This window comes from Erpetoichthys calabaricus, chromosome 1, assembly GCF_900747795.2.
Source record: "Erpetoichthys calabaricus chromosome 1, fErpCal1.3, whole genome shotgun sequence".
Lineage (NCBI taxonomy): Eukaryota > Metazoa > Chordata > Cladistia > Polypteriformes > Polypteridae > Erpetoichthys > Erpetoichthys calabaricus.
This window is the reverse complement of record NC_041394.2, coordinates 184,172,072-184,193,900: the sequence shown is the minus strand read 5'-3', so window position 1 is coordinate 184,193,900 and position 21,829 is coordinate 184,172,072. Positions and strand designations below refer to the sequence as shown.

Sequence of the window (21,829 nt, the reverse complement as noted above, 5' to 3'; positions counted from 1 at the left end):
TAACAGCAAGCAACAAACACATACTGTATATCTACATGATGTTGATGCCCATCATTAACTTTAACATGAAATTTCTTTAAATCCAATTAACCAGTAGTTTCTGTCCTTAACAGATTTTCAGGTACCTAAATATAGTGAAATATGCATATGTTAAATATGCCTTCTGTCTCAGAATTGTGCAGTTTTACTTTTCTTGTATAGTTTTGTTTATTATCCTAAACTGCTTGCACCTTTTTCCCTGCAAACGATGTTCTTACAAGCTTTATTACTGTATGTATTGCTTTTAACTCACATTTAAATACCCTCAATGTTCTACTGAATGATACTGTATTTGAAAAAAAAATGCTCATTATAAGCAAGTATTGCAGGACCAAACCTTACAAGCAAATACTCTCTCACTTAGCAGAGCTAGTGAGGAGAAGTCAAACTTCCTGCAAACGTTGCGCTCACCTCATACTCAACCATGCAACACAAACGTAAATACATACTGTAAAAAACAAAATATGAAGAGATAGAAAATTGCAGCCAGCCTAATACCCCAAGAAGTAACATATAAATGACATTATTGTATTTTATTAGCAACTGAAAATAGTTTGAAAGCACAATGCACACTTCAGTATTTAAAACAAAGTTAGTTATAACAGCTGCCCTATTCTTCATTCTGGTATCAGTGGATTAGAATAAGAAAGCATGTCAAAATTAAAGAACAGATGAACATTAAGAAAAAAAACTATCAAAATTTAAAGTAATTTGGCAACATTCAGTATTTTGCCACTATACAATATGGATGAATGCTTTTATTCACAAATACATTTGGTTCATACTGGGGTTTTCTGTTGTTTAAAACAGTCAATCGGTTGCTACAGCACAACATTAACAATATGTATAAACACTTAAATCAGAATACAACACAAAAAAATACAATAGATGCTCTACAGCTGTCAAGAAGGATCTATTCCTGGCTTTGTCAAATGTAGCTGTTAAAAACTCATCTTATTACTAACTTATTTTAAAGAGACACCAGATTTAGGTTTGTAGCAATTTACCATATTTGTAAACCTCTTAAATTAACCTGGAAAACAAATTAGCTGGATTAATTAATATTAACATTTAATAACACTTATAATTGAAAACACAGATAAAGTATTAACTTTTGGTGTTATTGTTGCTTGCTTGAAACACAATAGCACTGGACTCCAATATAATTAAAAATGACAGACTCATCTTATGTGGATACAGAATACTTCTCTGTACTGCACGTAAACCCCCTACTTAATTTCATCTCAGACTTCTCAGACCTTGGTAGCTATCAAACAAACTAGTACCCTCATATGAAGTGCTCACTGTTATCAGATGGATTTTTACATGTGGCAGACACCAATTCTTACCGTGACACCTTCAATCCTGAAACCCAGAGTAGCTGTAGAACTCATGGTCTCCCTCCACTGCATGTATCGTGGCTTGGTCACAGCACGCTGGGCATGCTCTTGTTCTGTTGGGGCACTAGGATCCACTTTCAGCATCTTTTCGTACATGTCAGTCCGAAGGGATGGCTTCTGCTGTGCCTTGATCAGCTCATCCTCCAGATATGTCCTGAGAATGGTAAAACACACAGTTTTGTGGTAAACTGTTGTAAGGCAGACAAATCAAAGTACCAACCAAGGGAATCTCGTGCCTACCTGACTCCCATCTTACAGTCCATTATAACTGGAGCTTCCAATCCACTAAGCAGGTCCTCCATCTTTATATATTTGACTTCACCCCAAGTAGTCACTCCGTAGTAATTAGGGACAAAGGGCTTAAGGACATCTTCCATGAGCTTTACCAGGCATGCATTCTCCACCTCACTAAACTTTTTCAAGATCTGACCACTCTCACTTGGGCGGAAATTACCTGAGAGCGATGAAATAAAAGAAAATTAAATATGCTGGTGCAGCACTGTCTTACTTTAAATGTAGTGTTATGCCATACTTGATAGTTTGTAATAGTTTATGTTCTAAGTAATCAATATGACAGGAACATTAAAATTTTTCCATTTATAGGAAAATGATTAAGGAGTGGAAGAGACAAGGTTTTATGACAGAATGAGGGTAGTGCGACATAGCAGGGGTTGTATGCAGAAGGTCAAAAGAGCGACCACCAAAGCAAAAGGACTGAGCAAAATATGGTCACTAAACAAGGCAAAAACTCAATAGTGGTAAATTAATCAAGCTGTATTTTCTTAATCGACTAATTGTCCCTGCTCCTTCCCCAACATTGCAAAACAGTATGGTATGATGCCCAGTAAACTATAAGTAATTTTTAATTTTCAGCTGTCTGACATTTGTTCTTTTAGCAATTTGATGCTGATTGACTTGAGAAATTCATGCTAGTGAGCAGAGATGAGCCCTCTGTCTCCAGGCGAGCTACTGCTGTGAAGGTGACATTTTTTTGAAAAGAGAAACAATTTCTACAGCAATTTGGAATGGATTAGTGAAATCCTTGTTCTCACAAATCTAAAAATTAACACTGCTAAAGTGAAATGCTTCTGGGCTCTTTTAGCCTTCTTTCTTAACGGAGTGCATATGAGGATGAAGACTGTTGCACCACATTTGTCTGGCAGAAAGCAGTGCCCTGGAAAGGGCAATGTATGGAGTCACATTGACTGCCACCAATCAAGTGTTCTACAGTGTAAAATATTTCTCCCACATCATCCCTTCCCCTATTAAGTCTGAAGTAAACAGTAATTCTTTTAACTGTAAAACTGTTCTGTTTGCTGCAATAACAAATAATGCAGAATCTTTGTTTAATAGTACACGTGTTAACCTGCTTAAGATATCAAGAAGGCTGCGTTCCAAAAAGGGAAATATTGCAGACAAATACCAAGAACTTAAGATGAATCATCTTATTGATGTACACAGTGTCAGCTCTGGTCATCTCCATTTTTATGTTTAATATATGGCAGAAATTATGAAACGGTAAAAAAAAAAAAAAAAAAAAAAAAAAAATCAAATATCAAGAACGGCTCTGCAAAAAAACAACAAATAGAAGTTACACTGAAAAAGCTGGCCTAAACAAATAAATAATTTCTTAAATTTGAGAATAATAAACAATAAGAATTAAAATAAATAAATAAATAAAAAGTCCACTGCGCTGACACTGCACTTTCAGAACAAAGCACAACACTGTACTTGAGTGGGCAGTGTCAAAATTAACTTTTACAGAAAAGATAAACTTCTATCTGCTGCTGTAAACATATAGTATACTGTACTGGTTTTGCCTTAGTCTTCTCTTGAAGACATATGAGTCTATCTTCTGCAATATGCTTTCAGTTGGCATTATTTATACTTTACAATCCTTATTAAGCCATACTGTGCTGAATATATACAATAGTTACATAACTAAGCTGTTCCTCTTGAATTTAGAAAAAATAACCTTGCAGCTGTAATCACAATGTCTTTAAACAAAACATCAGTGTATAACTTACGATTATTAGAGCACACAGTATATACATATTTAAATATTTATAGAATTTATTTAAATTGATGATATTCAAGCTAAAACAGAAAATACTTTTGAGATTTCAGTAAAATTAAAAAAATCCTCTCTGGATAACTTCTGTATTAAATTTAAAAACAAAAGGCAAGAAATTACTGTCTTCTCCTTTCAAATTCGATAGTGGAGTTATTCAATAAAACTTAAAATACATATATTTGCTTAAATAACTTGGACAAAATTAGTTGTAAGATTAACCAATGAAAAAAATGTATACACTAATTTTTTTACACTATAATTGTTACTGTTAGCCCTGAACAAAACGCAAGACCAGCAAAGTAGTTCCAGGAGAAATTAGTTTTCTCTAACTAAACAGTATTTACTTTATTTACCACATAAATTGAGACAAACTGTACACCCTCAAATTATAAAGATGGTGCTATGACATTACTCACCATAGAGCAAAGAACATGCATGTCCCTAACAATGCATGGCATCACAACAAGCAATACATATTTTGCATGTCATTTTTGTCTTGAGCTTACCCTCATGACCTGCCAACTGGACCCAGGAGTTCTGTCTCTTGAAGGACCAGTGAACCATGGTAAAAAAGGTTTTCCATGACTTTGTCTGTAAAGAAAAGCACAAATAAGCTAAACTTACAGGAGCAGCTGGTATTGCCTGCTGAACCCCACCTCTCAGAGACATGTTGGGAGCATGCACACCCACCACACAATGAACCACCTGGAATGAGACCCAAGTGCAGCAAGCGACACCTCAGCACCACACTAGAACAATGTGAGTTTTTTTTTTTTTTTTTTTTACGGTGGCTGGAGTACCAATTCTGCCATCAACCACCAACTTTTCCCTTTAAGTTGGACGACCTGCTTGCAAGGCTGGATGCATATTAACTTTATACCCAGGGCAAAGCAATTGCAAGTTAAGGGTCTTGCTCAAGGGCCCAACAGAGTAGAGTCACTTATACCGTTTACAGGATTTGAACCATCATTCTTCTGAATTCGGGCACAGACCCCTAGCCTCTGAGCCACTGTTCAGTTCTGGCATAACTATTCATATCAAGAGACTAACTAAACAAAAGACTCAAAGTTTTAAAAGCATCACCGAACATCACCTTATATTTCAACCATAGGGAAGGTTTATAAACCAAACTGAAAGCAAGAAAAATTAAAATCCAGCAATACCAGTACATGGATAAATAGACAGAAAGACAAAAGGGCAAATAAGAGTGCATAATGACAGACAGAAAAAAATAAAATGTTTAAAAAAAATCAAGTCTTTTGTATTGTTTTTTTTTTTTTGTTACCCTTAGCTGGAAGCTCCACATTTGTACATTTGATAACAAGCCACTCCATTGTGTACTGCTTAATCTCAGCCAAACTTTAGGAAACAATGTGCTACATCAGAAATGCACAAACCTGAATATGTAGCACATTTACTATTATCATTATAGTCTTGTTAACAGTTAAAATGTATTTTTATCCCGTTGATACCTAGTAAGGCTCTGACTCCATGTGTCCTTAAACTTCATAATAAGACTGAACAAAGGTGGTGCAATAACAGGATTTTTATGTTTATGTAACAATTTTAAAATTACTCAGTAGGACAGAAGTGCTGCAGGTTTTAACTAACTGTCTCACAGAATATGGGGCCTCAGGCTACTAGCTAACGTGCCTCTAATTTAAACATCTTCCCTTGTCCAAATGGGTATTCGTCCCTACTACATTCTATCTGATTGATGAGAGACAAAAAGCTACATTTTTCTTTGTATATATTCAATGTAAGGCATATTCCTCCCTAACACTTATTGCTGGGTTTATCAGAAAATATTAAAATTCCTAGAAACCAGTAATCAAAATTAACAGACTGACAAATGAATGCCACCCGTGGTAATAATATTTTAAAGCATCTTACACCTTTAGGAAAAGACCCTGAGCTTAAGGCCAATTTCAATGCCAGATCAACTCTGTAATGTTATACTGTACAACCAAAATATACCCAACCCATTTTGACCCATACTTGCTCTTGTGGAGAACAGTTAAACATCATACTCACCTGCCATTACATTCATCACTAGCAATGCCACATAGAAGTTGCATTGTAGAGCATAGTATTTGGGTTGTGCACAGTCAGGACTCACCATTGTATTCAATGGGAACGGGCAGCTGACTGGAATTGTATGGATTTGGATTAATTTTTTTATGAACTTTACCTTGACTGGGAACAACTGACTCTGTGGATGACGGTATGAGATCTTCAAACATTTCTTTGTACCTTGGCAATCTAGGAGCCTGGGATGATCTGTCTCCTTGATTATAGTTGCTATGCTGGTCTGCTCTCGATTCATTTTATTGTGCTTTATGACTAAGAACTGATCTGATGTTCACACCCACCTGGCTTGTGGCTCTGGGGTGATCACGCCTGTAATACCCAGTGTTACTTGTTTTTGGCTGTATGTTGGAACTTCCAAACCCTGCTACCTCCTCCTGCTATGCTTTCTACTGCATTGCTATCGGCGCTCATCTGCGCCACCACACCCCGCCCGTCTCACCGGCTCCACTATGCTGTGCTGCTTCTCCACTGCTATCAGATAAGTATTACTCAGTATCATGCTAAAATACTCTCGTGACAAACTCCTTCATATTAAACAGTTTGTCCAGAGAAAATGGTCTGACTGGAATATCCTAAAAGACACCGGTATTTTGCAGCACCCGAAATATGTATATCACGGTTCAGGTCACCGCCACCGCTGGGCTGCAAATGAAAAGATCACCGGCAGCATTTGCTCAGGAATACGCCGTCCTACTCATGGCCCTGGAAATAGAAGTGTTAGTGTGCCAAATTTACATTATGTGAAAATAAACTCTGGTCACGGCTCTGTGCAAAAAGAAGTCTCATCAACTAATATTATAATGGCCAACCCCTTACCCAGCCGGCAGCTACACCTCCAAGACCTGTTGCCTGGATAAATTACTGAGATGAATCTTATATCAAGCCGTACCTCTTACAAATGAAATTTTCTCCTCAATCGACGGTTTACACAAGCACGCAAAAACAGGTATGTCAAAGAAGTGAATATATTAAATGAAAAACAAAACACTACTGCACATTCCCAACGTAGAAAAAAAAAATATATGTATATCCCTCCACCAAAGCAACAACGTGACACCATATATATATACGGTAAATATATATATATATATATATATATATATATATATATAGATATAGATATAGACATAGATATAGATAAAGATATACACAATAACAAACCCTCCCTTGCTCCTGTAATATATAGCAAACAACACGAATAACAACAATGAATGAATACGGAATGAATGATCGTGAACTTGAGTTCGAGTATATATCTGTCCTGAATGCGGATGAATGGTCAACAGATATGTGATGGGTTTGTATTTCCCGGAACAAATGGAACAACCTCACCATGAATCCTTGGTGTGTGGTGGATGATGTAATCCGACCCCGGGGGCTCTTTCGATGAGGGAACTGAAGTAAGTTCGGCGGAATGAAAACAAACTGGATACAAAGCGCGATGTGGAAAACAGCAGGTAAACTTGGTTCATAGTTATAAAGTGAAATCTCCGTCTTTCTCCTCTCCTTTTCTCTCTGTTCCCTCCTGATTGTTTCAATAGTTGAGAGCCGGATGTAACTGATTGTGATTGAAAACAGGTGCTTTATATCTTGGGGCTGCGGTCTCTTCCCACCATCCGTCCCCCCTGTATTTACGAGGACAACATTCACTGACGCACACATAAACAGCAAACGGGACGATGGAAACAAAACACACTCAGCACAAACATTGACAACACTATTACTATTATGTAGCCCCGCTACAATATTCCATCCATCCATCCATTTGCCAACCCGCTGAATCCGAACACAGGGTCACGGGGGGTCTGCCGGAGCCAATCCCAGCCAACACAGGGCACAAGGCAGGAAACAATCCTGGGCAGGGTGCCAACCCACCGCAGGACACACACAAACACACCCACACACCAAGCACACACTAGGGCCAATTTAGAATCGCCAATCCACCTAACCTGCATGTCTTTGGACTGTGGGAGGAAACCGGAGCGCCCGGAGGAAACCCACGCAGACACGGGGAGAACATGCAAACTCCACGCAGGGAGGACCCGGGAAGCGAACCCGGGTCCCCAGATCTCCCAACTGCGAGGCAGCAGCGCTACCCACTGCGCCACCGTGCCGCCCGCTACAATATTGCATTGTTTAATTTGAGATCTCTTAATGGCAAAGCATTGGTGCGGTCAGAATTCATCATTGACACCAAACTTGATATGCTGTGCTTAACGGAGACTTGGCAAAAACCAAATGAATTTACGTCTCTCACGGAGGCGACACCACCTGGTTACACTTTCCTCATAAAGCCTCATAGCTCAAGACAAGGTGGAGGACTTGCAGTACCTGTCAGAGTGGAGTTAAACATCAAAAGAATCCCAATTGACTGTCCATTGTCTTTTGAGTGTCTGGCACCTAAACGAATAACGGAATCAGGTCCTGTCTTACTCATTGTTCTTTATCGTCCTCCAAAATACAATGCATCCTTCTTATCTGATCTGACTGAACTATTAACCCACTTAAGTTCCTTTTCCCAGAGAGTCATTCTTCTTGGTGATTTCAACATCCATATTGCCATCCCCACATCTAAACTGAGAAATGAATTCCTATCCTTACTGGACTGTTTTGACTTGACACGACATGTTGATTTTCCCACCCACTCTGGTGGTCATATACTGGACCTGATCTGTACATCTGGATTATCTGTTGCCAACACTTACAGCACTGATTTGGGACTCTCTGACCATAAAGCAGTACTTTTCATTGTCTCATTACCTCTCCCTCCTCTTACCTGTAAACGACAAATGTCTTACAGACACCTTAAAAGTATCTGTCCCTCTATACTTTCTGGATCCATTTCTGATCTTTTATTGTCTTCACCTATTCCATCAACACTAGATAGTCTTGTTGACCACTATAAAAACAGCCCTTCATTCAGCATTAGATAAAACAGCGCCTTTAAAACATAAAGAGGTTTCTTTTAAGCGTTCAGCTCCTTGGTATAATTCAGAATTGTGATCTATGAAAGCAGCTGGCCGACGCCTTGAGAGAATGTCACGCAAGTCTGGCCTCACCGTGCACATCCAGGCTTTCTCTGACCACCAAAGAGCTTACAGAGAAGCAATAACTACTGCCAAGAACACCCATTGTGGCAGAATAATAGAAAGTGGCCACGATAACCTAAGGGTTTTTTTCTCTGTAGTTAATAAACTACTCCAACCTGCATCTGGCCTAACTACCTCTTCTACTGAAGTCATGTGAGAAATTCCTCCAATTTTTCTGTAACAAAATTAAAGATCTAAATAATTCAACTAACATAAATACATCATCTGTTTATATCTCTCCCTGTTTTCCCACTCCATCCAGCTCCTTCTCTAAGTTCTCACCAGTCACATCTGCTTTTGTTAATGACCTGCTTTGTAAGATGAGGCCGACTACTTGTGTACTGGACCCTATCCCCACCACACTACTTAAATCCTGCCTTCATGCCATAATCCTGAGTATTACAACAATAATAAACTCATCCCTTGACACTGGCTTTGTGCCACTCACTTTTAAAATCACTTCTGTAACCCCAATGTTAAAAAAGTCTAGTCTTGATGCTGACAATCTTAAAAATTTTCGGCCTATTTCCCACTTACCTTTTCTGTCAAAAGTTCTTGAGCGTGTTGTAGCTTCCCAACTCACCAACTACTTAACTTCTAATAATTTTATGGAACCCTTTCAGCCTGGTTTCAGAGCACAGCACAGCTGTGAAACTGCTCTTCTACGGGTAACCAATGATTTGCTTATGGCAGCAGACTCTGAACAAACCAGCATATTAATTCTGTTAGACCTCAGTACAGCATTTGACACTATCAGACATGACATTCTACTGTCCAGAATGGAGAACATGCTGGGTACCTCTGGCACTGCCCTCCAGTGGTTCAAGTCCTATCTGACTGATAGGCAAGAGTTTGTTAGTCTTGGCAATAGCAGATCCAGCACAGCGCCAGTCATACAAGGAGTTCCACAGGGCTCTGTCCTCGGTCCTCTGCTTTTCTGTATTTATATGCTTCCCCTTGGCCATATTATTCGTAGCTATGGACTGGGTTATCATTTTTATACAGACGATACTCAACTCTGTTTCAATGTTAAAAGTGGAACTTCATCAGAGTTTTCTCAGCTCACAACTTGCCTCAATGAAAAGGGACAAGGGTCTTCTTCAAAGTCAGAAGATACCTTCTGACATAACCAGTACTGGTAACGGAACACCCAAACCCCACCATGCACTGTCTTAAGTCACAGTCACCATTAACAAAAGCAGCTCCTTAATATCCCCTACTGTGGTAAAAACAATAAACAAAAATTTATATTGTTCTCTCATTTCTATGGGTATACCATGCACCACTTTTAGTACATCCTGAACAGTCCATCAGTCATTATCGTTAGAAGGTAAATAGGGTGTCCTTCAGGTCTCAGTACTCGGGCATTTACTGTTTTCACTTTATATGCTTCCACTAGGAACCATCATTAGAAAACATAACATTCATTTTCACCTGTTTGCAGACGATACCCAGGTGTACCTTTCTCAAGACCAAATGACATTTCTCCAAAGGTGTCCTTAATTTATAGTGTCAGTGAGTTAAAGGAGTGGATAGATGAGAATTATTTGTTTCTTAATACAAATAAAAAAATGTATTAGTTATAAGGAGAAAATGTTGCAGACAGCAAAAATATTTTGTCACTTTTTAACAGCATGCAACTTAAGTGTAATCTTTCACAACAGCATGTCTTTCAAAACACACATTTTAAAACTATCTAAAATATGTTTTTTAAATCTTAAAAATGCTGGAAAATAAAGGCTTTTCTAAATATTGAGAATATTGAGGAATTAAATCGTATTTATTTCTAGTAGGATTGACTTCTACCATGCGTTACAGTCTGGTCAAATCTTTCTTTATATAGCTTTTCCTCCCTTTATTCCCACTTTGACATGGTGCCTTGGGCAAAGAAACAACTTGGCGAAGGAACAACTTGGCGACATCCTTTACCAGTTAGGTAATAGTTAGGTTCAAAGAGATTTTTTAATTATATTTAAATGACAATGTGATTTAAAATGTTGAAAATAAATTTATATAATTGATGAACAAACTTTATTCTGCAGATGGAACAAACTCTATCTTACATTATCGGGATTAATAAAAGTATCTATCTATCTATCTATCTATCTATCTTCTACAACCAAAATTGCTAATCCTTTATATAAATTGTATTGATTGTAATCGTATGATAACGTTATTTAGAATACAAAAGGTGACCTCCGAGTATATCTTTACTCTCAACGTATTGGGACTCTCATAAAGCAGGTGATTCTGTGGATTTTCCGGTGCCCTACGTTGTCATTTAAATATCATGAAAAAATCTCTTTGAACCTAACTATTACCTAACTGGTAAAGGATGTCGCCGAGTTGTCTTTTCACCAAATTGTCTGTCGCCCAGTTGTATTTTCACCCAGTTACCCCTGAATGGGTGCCTTGACCTTTGAGTAAAAACTCAAAGGTTCAACCATGAATTAAAAGTTTGTAGAGAAGATGCCAGACAATACAGAATCAACCACCTGCTACAGGGCAGCAACATAGCAGTAGTCAAGATGACAGAATAATACTAAAATGTCAATGGCAGAATGACACGTGGCAAGTGGATAATACTTAGAGGCAGCGATTTGCACAAATTATCAGGGTAAACCCAAATGGCTGAAAATGGGAGGGAACAGGGGGCCCCCACAAACATATGCTAAAAAAAACACAAATGTACTTGAAAGTAAAACCTTGTGCAGTAAAAGTAAACTACAACCTAGTGCAGATTGTGGATCAGACCACAATGCAGTCTTAGTGAGCACCAGAACAGCTCTCAAAAAGATGATTAGGAAATTATCAAGAAGGGATGTGAGTAAGCTAGAGAACCCTGAAGAAGCAAAGATATATGAGGAGAGGTTCTACCATAAGATGAAAAGTAAGCACATGAAAGAATAACAAGAAGAAATGTCGAAGGACATAAAGAAAAGTATATTAGAAGTAGAAAAGGAATTACAGGAAAAAGCAGCAAGTAATGAAGCAGGAATGGATGACAGTAGAAATACTGAAAAAATTAAGGAAAGAAGGAGTGTAAGGAATACAGAAGCAGAAGAGTATAAACAGAAGTATAAAGAGTTTAGCAGAGAAATACAGAAGTCTATAAAAGATCAAGAATACTTCTATAGAAGAATATGTGATGAGAACTGCATGAATTTGACATGAATTACTGCCCAACCTTTACTAGAAAACTGAAGGAGATTAAACAAGAAAACAGAATACAGGATGGGACACTGGTGATAAGTGAGGAAGAGGTGAGGATGAGATGGGAAGAATATATTGGAAAGGAGTTGAACTGCCACACATTATAGTGGAGGAAAAAGTGATGAGAATTGGTGATGAGGAAGTAAGGAAATTGGTCATAAGATTGTGGAAGAATATAGAGCATCGGCAGATGATGGGATCCCAGCAGACTTTCTGCCAGTGACAAGGGAAGAAAGAGTAAGAAATATGATAAGACTGATAAATGAAATATGAGACATAAGGAACTGTACCAAAAAACTTAATAAAGAGTACTTTTTTGTTTATATCTAAAACAGGGAAGGCAACAGAGTTTGAAGATTATAAAACAAAGTTTGATACCACATGCCAAAAGGTGCAGTAGCAGGTAGTCAAAAAATAATTATACCAATAACAGAAAAACATCTGGAAGAAACTCAACTATGCTTCAGAAAAGGGAAAGAGAACATGAAATGGGATTTATATGGTGAGGATGATAGTGTAAAGAATGATAGATGAGAAAAAAGTAAAAATGTGCTCCATTGATCATGTTAAATGGTTTCACAGCAAGAAATATGACAAAAATATTAGAAATGATGGAAACAAATAGCTCTACAAAGTCATGAGAGAAGAAGTATAGCCTATTTGTGCTAGAAACAGAAAGCAATGAGGAGGACTAACTCAGCAAAAATAGAGGAAATGGATATTAAGATAGGAGCTGGAAGAAAAGGGAGAGGAGACTGCAAATATGCTTTATGCAGAGGATACTATAATACTGGCATTAAGAATGGAGGAATTTATGAAGATGGTAGCAGGGATCTACAACATGTGCAAGAAGTATGGGCGGGAAATTAATGCAGGATACATCAAGAACATCACAGATAAATATAAAATATAAGGTGAACAATTAGCATAGCTGAAGGAATATAAATACCTTGGAAATTGGATTACAGAGCAAGAAGAATATGTAAAGCAAAGGAGGGTTTTTGGGACTAGAAAGATTTCCCGAGAGGTAATGTGAACATTAATTTTGAAAAGAAATACATTGAAAACTTACATCTTTCCAGTTTGGGTTATGGTAGAAACACATGAACATATGAGAAAGCATCTATTAAGAGGCCAAAAAGCTTTGCGAAGTGGTACTAGAGAAGAATGATGAAAGTTAACTGGACAGAGAATATAATAATTGAAGAAGTGAAAATGAGTATGGATATAGGAAAAAGTACAGTGGAAGAGATGAGATTCATGGGACATACTGTACTTTGAGGGAGTCAAGTGTGAAAACTGAGAAATTGATGACATTAGGAAGAATAGATGGTCCGCATTGAAAAAATGGGGGGCAGCAAAAAGAAAAGCAGAAGAGGTAAGTGTGAAGATGTGGGCGCCAATCTCTGGACCAAAGAACGTACAGGAGAAGAAGAAGAATACAGCTTTCATTTAATTCAAAATGCTGCTGGAAGGTTCATTACAAAAACTAGAAAGTAGAAATACATAACTCCAGCTCTTAATTCTTCACACTGGCTTCCAGTTAAGCTTACAGAGGATTTCAAATTCTCACATATACAGTAAAACCTTAAATGGCCAAAGGCCCCGCTTACTAATTTGAATTTATTATAACATACACACACACTAAAATCTCAATATTCCAGCCTACTAAATATTAGTAGATTTTATTCAAGATTCCAAGGATTAATAAAATAACACTGGAAGTATAGGATACTTTATTATAGCATAACCTAAAGTAGAGCTGTTGACTATCTGTGCATATTGCATCTCTGATAGATATTTGTACAAAAAATAAGCATTGCAATCATTTTGAGCCATTACTAACCTTCTCTATTTTGTTTCTGTTCTTGGTATCATGATCTATTGTCAAGATGTTTTTCTGCCCATAGCTGCCTTAAAATTAATGGATGGATAAATTAATATTAAATGCCCCAGGCCAGGTGGCCGAGATTTCCAGGATGCGGACTGTGTCTGTTTGTTGGTTATAACTGACCATGAAGCATTTAGAGGTTTTTGTTTGGTAAGCATGCTGCTGACTGAAGTTTTAGTTTTCCTCTCCTCCACTGTCAACAGACCATAACAATTATTTATTCATTTTATTCATAATAACTTACAAAAAATCTTTAAATTGTATTTATACAAAAGAGAGGTGGGCCGTCATACTGCATCTTCTGACCTCAATGAGCAAAAAGGAGGATAGCTGGGAAATAAAAAAAAAACTGTATTTAATGTGTTGGGGTAACCATGAGTAGTTGCATCTGGGTTTCTTATGTACATTACTGGCAGTGCACAGTGTAATCAGCTCTGCTTTCTCTTTGGTCATGTAACCTTTTGTAAACAGAGAATCACATTTATATGAAGGGCTGTGGTTTTACATTTCACGTTCAAGTGAGACTTTACATATATTTTTAAGCAACTGTGTATATGCACTTCATGCTTTACAAATATACCATAAAGAAGTAAGAATATTGACAATGGTGTAATATAAAAAGTGCATGGTATAAGACATGTTATTGTGTTTCTTCCTGCAGGGTAGCCGAGTGTTTATTTGGATAGCTTCAAGGTACTTTTAGAATCATTCTCTTAAATAAAGTGAATTGAAATGAAAAGCTCATTTAAAGCTTAATAATTGTTAAAGAGTAAAATATTAGATCAGTTTCAGTTAGTGCTTGTATTGGTGTTGGCAGATACTGTAGTCAGTCTTGGAAAAGAAAAAAGTGGTATCTTGCTATCACTAACCAGTACCATACCCATTCCAAATCATGCACTACACTGCAAATGTAGCACAAGTTGAGGGTGATTTCGGCAGCTATTCAACATAAAGAATGTTGGAATATGAACTGGAGCACCATGTGAAACTAAGTAGAAACACCATAGACAACTTGATTTTTATATAGCCCTTTCGAAAATTTGCAGCAAATTGACAATTAATTCAATTTAATTCAAGACTGGAATACATTATGCATTACAAAATTCACCTGTCGTCCAGATCCAACAGTGGATATCACGAATTCACAATCTTCTTTTTCACTGGCGTTGCACATTGATACCTAATAGCTAGCCATGACCTGCAGGCATTCCAGACTGAATTATTGGAGACTTAATAGTAGGAGGGAGACAAATACTTTTTGTCTATACTAACATGCCAAAGTAAAAAAAAAAAAGTTTCTGAAATTGCAGGATTGGGAAATGAAAGTGAATCATGATGTTAGTAAGACAAAGCCACATAAACTTGAATAGAAGAAGTACATTATTGTACTTCTTGCATATTTATTTGGAGAAATGTCTGCTCTTCACAGATGATGTTGCCATTTTCAGTAGAGGACACTTGTACACACAAAATGAAGACCCAAAAAGGAACTTTTTCCCCATCAGCCAAGAGCATAGATCAGAGGTATGTGGATCTAGCGCCACAAGATTATAAAGAAAAACTTTAGTTTATACAGCATGTTAAAGACTGGAGTCAGGTTTTTCCAGCATTGAATGTGGTCATGCTATTCAATAGCCACCAAGTTCAAAAAAACCACCTGAATGACCAGCTTATAGATGGATATCCATAGTTGCTAGAAATCAGAACACAGGAGAGTGGATAATAACTAAAGGAAATCTTGTAGACAAACAACAGAGGTGATCAGTCCTTGATGTCAATGGGTCCAGATAAAATTGAAGGTTATCTTTGCCTTCAGACATTCTGTTAAGCCCTACATCCTTCTATTGAAGCATGAAGAGCTGCTGGTGCTGGTGACTTTCTTTAGCTTTAGGGCCCTAACTTTTGCACGAAATGTGCCTTATATCCTTACTGTTTAACAGACCAAAACAGACTTTGAAGTAACCCTTTGTGGAATGAATGGCTGTGCTGTGCAGGGAATGTCATGTTTGGGGAAGTATATCAGACCTCAACGTTTCACAAAGAAACCTCTTCTTCTGCCAAAGTTGTTATCTCTGTACTACACTTTATTTGTGTGCAATGCCATGGACTGTGCTTCAAGTCAAGATAAGGCTACTGCAACCATTCTCTGTTCTCCTGTCCATTTCAGCTCATTCTCCATGGGTGAGATTTTCTTACTTTCAGCTTTACTACCATGACACCCACAAGTGAGACTGAAGCATCTCCCACCAGCTCACTCACCCTGCATTTAATGCGTGGGTGAGCCATGCAAAGCCTTGTGGCTTTGTGTGGGCGTACTGATTGCTGGCACATCAATGATGTGTTAAGTGCAAAAGCTGTACGTGACTCCACACAACTGGGGTGATGGATGCATACTGGGTCTCTAATCTAAGCCACAAAAGAAAGTCCTACCCGATGCTGATAAACAGGTTAGGTACTGATAAGTATGCTCCAAAGCGGCTGTATCACACATCATCTCACCTGCTAATCTCGTTACACAAAGAGCTCAATTTGCCTTTTTAATGACCTTTTTTTTCCTTCTATCAACAATGGTTTGTCACATTTAAAACAAAAGCAGAGGCTCACTTTATAGTCAAATTTCTACCAAATGGAACTCCTTGTATTTAAGGCTACTTACTGTCACTGCTTTCAGGTTGTTATTGGCAGCAGCACATGCTTCAGAATAACCACTTCAGAGATACTGGGAATATGAACCTAGTCTACCAAGGTCTACATCCGCACTAATGGTCTCCCGCCATATAGCTTTAGGAGACCTCTTGTTATATGCATTTGCTGTAGTTAAAGCATCGGCTTTTTTAACTGCTCATCTCACCTCTGACTCAAAATTCTTTTTAAAAAACAGATTTCAACATCTGTGTCAAATGTCTGAAAAAAAGATGATTTACAAAACTGAAAAACTGCAAACAAGCAAATAATTTTGACTAGTGAGGTTCCCCAGAAAGCAAGCAAGAAAGAATGCTAAAAGTTGACTGTGCCCCATTTTGTACAGACATCAAAATGTGAAGGTCAAGGTTTCTTCCAATTTTAACAATTACAGAACATTCATAAATGATACAGAAAAGGACAAATAAAAAAATCAACACCTAAAAAACAAACAATAAAAATGGTACAATAAACAAAATCAAATAGGTTAAACGAAAGGTATAACTGGTAGGACAAACCTACAGTACCCTAAAGCATAAACCCAACATCTAAGTTCTCATTGCAGCAAACAGGGAATCTGCTTCAGCCTGTATGTGAAATCTGCAGAAGGAAAAAAAAATGTTTAAAATCTAGATAGAAGTCATAATTTATTCTTTGACAAATACAATACAAGCTGGGAATTCTATCTAAAAAATCCAACAAAATAATTTTAATGCCTTAGGGCAATACCTTTTATGCCTTATGTGTTCTCAGGATAATGGGTACCATCAGCAAGGCTCTTTGACAAAGATCTTTGCAGCATGGACAGGCAGTACAAATTTCTGCAAAGGGTTCATTAGGGTATATTGCATTCAAATTGTGCCAAAAAACTTGAGATTTTAATAATGTATGCCTAAATTGGGACAATGGTAGCATTATACAGTATCTATCATATACTGTACTGTACATTGCAGAACCAAACAGAAGTCTGCATAGCCTAATTCTGGAACTGCTTGTGGACAACCAGCAAAACCATGCATACAGTACAGTATATAACAATTTTACCCATTACTGTTAGTAATGCCTTGCCCCTTTCAATAGACTTAACTGCAAAATGCCAGCACTGTATTATTTTTGTTTGGATTAATAAAATCCAAAGGGTGTGTACATTTATTGTGAAAATGCATATCTGGCTCTTTCAGTTTGATAGTGCAGCTTTACATGATGTAGAGTAACTTCAAAGTGCTATAGTGCTTCTCTCCTGGCTGCCACATCAGCACGTCCCATTCAAAACAGGCTGACGGCATATTCAAATTACGGAAAGGGTACACAGGGCAGAGATGAAGGATTCCTTTCAAATCTATGCAAACAAGGATGCCAGGCTTTTGCAAAGTGACAAGAAGAGGGAGACACATCTAAAATTCACATGTGAGGGGGCAGAAAACACCCCAACATTTCCGGAGGCACAGTAGCGATGCCATAAAAGTAGGTGGCAGCTTTCAAGATAATCAAGTGAACAGGAGTAGTTACTAGCATTCATCGAGCCTGAGAAGAATACAGAAAGCCACTGCACAGAATTATACTTTTTTGCTCTGTTGTTACGTTTGTGAACTTGGCACTTGCTTTGTTTCTTTTTCTATTTTGACCAAATAACAATTTAAATATTAATTTTATCTAGTTCAGTCCATGATGAGTACCACCCAAACTCTTTGAAGAGACACATACACAAACACATACTCATAACTTCAATATGGGACACAATGACTACAGTCAGAAACAGCTCATCAAAGCAACAGCTTCATGCTACTGCCAAAGCATATAGTTTATGAAAAAGTTTGGGAACCCCTCTTAATTCTTTGGATTTTTGTTTATCATTGGCTGAGCTTTCAAAGTAGCAACTTCCTTTTAATATATGACATGCCTTATGGAAACAGCAGTATTTCAGCAGTGACATTAAGTTTATTGGATTAACAGAAAATATGCAATATGCATCAGACAGGTGCATAAATTTGGGCACTCCATCTGAGATATTACATCAATACTTAGTTGAGTCTCCTTTAGCAAATATAACAGCCTCTAGACACCTCCTATAGCCTTTGATGAGTGTCTGGATTCTGGATGGAGGTATTTTTGACCATTCTTCCATACAAAATATCTCCAGTTCAGTTAAATTTGATGGTTGCTGAGCATGGACAGCCTGCTTCAAATCATCCCATAGATTTTCAATGATACTCAAGTTAGGGGACTGTGACGGCCATTCCAGAACACTGTACTTCTCCCTCTGCGTGAATGCCTTTGTAGATTTCGAACTGTGTTTTGGGTCATTGTCTCGTTGGAATATCCAACCCCTGCGTAACTTCAACTTTGTGACTGATGCTTGAACATTATCTTGAAGAATTTGTTGATATTAGGTTGAATTAATCCGACCCTCGACTTTAACAAGAGCCCCAGTCCCTGAACTAGGCACACAGCATGATGGAACCTCCACCAAATTTGACATTAGGTAGCAGGTGTTTTTCTTGGAATGCGGTGTTCTTCCGCCATGCAAAGCGCTTTTTGTTATGACCAAATAACTCAATTTTTGTCACATCAGTCCAAAGCACTTTGTTCCAAAATTAATCTGGCTCGTTTAAATGAGCATTTGCATACAACAAGCGACTCTGTTTGTGGTGTGAGTGCAGAAAGGGCTTCTTTCTCATCACCCTGCCGTACAGATGTTCTTTCTGTAAATTGTGCTGAATTGTAGATGTACAGATAAACCATCTGCAGCAAGATGTTCCTGCAGGTCTTTGGAGGTGATCTGTGGGTTGTCTGTAACCATTCTCACAATCCTGCACATATGCCGCTCCTGTATTTTTCTTGGCCTGCCAGACCTGGGTTTAACAGCAACTGTGCCTGTGGCCTTCCATTTCCTGATTACATTCCTTACAGTTGAAACTGACAGTTTAAATCTCTGAGATAGCTTTTTGTAGCCTTTCCCTAAACCATGATACTGAATAATCGTTGTTTTCAGATCATTTGAGAGTTGCTTTGAGGATCCCATGCTGTCACTCTTCAGAGGAGAGTCAAAGGGAACCACAACTTGCAATTGACCACCTTAAATACCTTTTCTCATGATTGGACACACCTGTCTATGAAGTTCAAGGCTTAAAGAGGTAATCCAACCAATTTGGTGCTGCAAGTAAAATCAAAGTCAAATCAGAAAAATTACAAGGGTACCCAAATTTTTGCACAGCCAGTTTTTCACATTTGATTTAATTTCATACAACATAAATACTGCTTCACTAAAAATCTTTGTTCGGAAAACACCCCAGTACTCAGATGGTTCCTAGGAAATGAGACATACCACTGTTATCTTTTTTTGTTGAAAGTAAATTATTATGCAGGCTGAGACGGGTTCCCAAACTTTTTCATATGATTGTATAAAAATGTGAAACACACACACACACACACACACACACACACACACACACACACACACACAGAAATCTATTTGGTATTAGACTGTTCATTTTGTAATGCAATTTTATAATGCTCCTCATTTTGTGTATTTCAGTGCCTTGCAAGGCATACATGCTGTTAATGGTTCTATTTAAAATAAAGATTGATTTTGGCGCTACCCTGTAACAAAAAATGTAATGGCTTATGCTCGTAACAAAGAAAAAAAAAATCAGATACCATCAATGCCATGCCACCAGGCTGGAAACTATATACTGGCCCAGTATAAAGAGTATAGGCAATGTGTTCTGTGATAGCCCATAACAATGATTTGTGCAGCCAGAAAAAGTTCTAACACAAAAAATGTATTTAGAAAATTGATGAATCTATATAATCAGAAAATGAAACTGTTTTGTTTATGTAAAAAAAAAAAAAAGTGTTTCTTAAGGAGCAAGGTTTTATGATATACAAATGCTGTTTCTTAGAAAATACAATAGTTTTTTCCCTTGCTTTACTTTATGCATTTATGAAATTTGCTGTTGGTGCTCATGTTGAATTTAACATTACCAGTCAGCACAGTGGGTCAGTGTTTAGTGCTGTTGCTTGACTGCACGAGAATGCTGGGTCTGAATCAAATAACTGTCTGTGTAAAGTTTACATGTTCTCCCATTGTCAGTGTGGCTTTCTTCCTGTATCTCCATAATGCTCAGGTTAGATTAACTGTTAACTTAAAAACTGGCTCAGTGTGAGTGAGTGTAGGTGTGTGAGGGAGATACACTGGCACACATCCATGGCTGGTTTCCACCTTGTATAATGTGCTGCTTGCATATGCACTGGCCCCTTGGAAACTCTAAACTGGATAAGAGTGTTAGAAAATTCATGGGTGGACTATCGTTCAGTTTTAAGTTTGGCCACACTTCTAACATGCAATCAGTGGAAGTGGCAAGGAATCAGAGAGAGAGAGAGAGAGCTAAAGCAAGCAGGGAGCTCTTGTTTATCTACGTGTGCAGGGAGTCCTTCAGACTTTCAGTAGATAAGCAAAAAAGGGTTGCTTATATATCTTTGAAGGATATCCCCCCTCCCCCCTGCTGATTCACCCTGCAAAGAAGCTTGTTAAAACTTTCTTTTCCCCTTTATCTTTCTTTCACTTCCTTCCGTCATCCCTACTCTGTCGCGCAGGCGTATACTCTGTCGCTGTCTGCCACTCTGGGCCAAAGCGGAAAGGGGCTTCCCTACTGAGGTTGCCACAGCTTCACTTCCTCCACTTGTTGGCATGGGGGCAGGGCTGGCCAGCTTCCTCACACAAATATCTTATGAAGTCATGCTCGACGGGGATACCCTGCAGGAACATTTCCAGCAGCCCTGTGTTTTTAAGTGAAGCTGTCTTGCAGGAAAAGCCAGCTGGGCAGGGCAACTTGAAAAAACAAACATCTCAAGCACCAGAACAGTAATCCCCCAAAGCATTTTACCTCTCCCATTTCAGAAAAAGGAGGGTGGCTTAAGGGGGTCATTCCTGCCTGCCCATTTATCAGGAGCCATGAAAACGAAGTGAAGATATTTCTCACAACAGCGATGTCTGAAGGTTTGAGCTGTAGATTAGCTTAATATCCACCTAATAACTAGAGTACTAAGAAGTGCCCTCAACTGAAACACTATCCTCAAAGAGAATTAAAACTCTGCATGACCACGGAAGGATGAACCCTTTGGCAACCTGATGTGCCTTGAATCAGAGCAAGACTTATGATCTTCTGGTTATACACAGGAAAGGCACAGCATTGTGAAAATTTCCTTAAAAAGAAAGACAAAGCATGTCCATTAGGAATTAAATTACCATCTAAAGCTGTTATTTCACAGACGAACAACCCAACCCTTCCCCCACAGGAGGCCTGAGGATAACCTCTTTCAGTTAATTCTCTCATTTCCTGTTAAAGGC

The 21,829-nt window shown here is 38.0% G+C and overlaps 1 protein-coding gene across 1 annotated transcript in view; it reads right to left on the bottom strand.

Annotated features, from left to right (window-relative positions):
• LOC114642568 (inositol-trisphosphate 3-kinase B-like) overlaps positions 1-21,829 on the bottom strand; it is a 40,398-nt gene that overhangs the window by 8,780 nt on the left and 9,789 nt on the right. The window contains exons 3-5 of the mRNA XM_028791425.2: positions 4,020-4,104; positions 1,680-1,893; positions 1,389-1,593 (exon numbers count right to left, since the gene is read on the bottom strand). Of these exons, the coding sequence (XP_028647258.1) occupies positions 1,389-1,593; positions 1,680-1,893; positions 4,020-4,104 (504 nt within the window). The remainder of the gene's footprint in view (positions 1-1,388; positions 1,594-1,679; positions 1,894-4,019; positions 4,105-21,829) is intronic.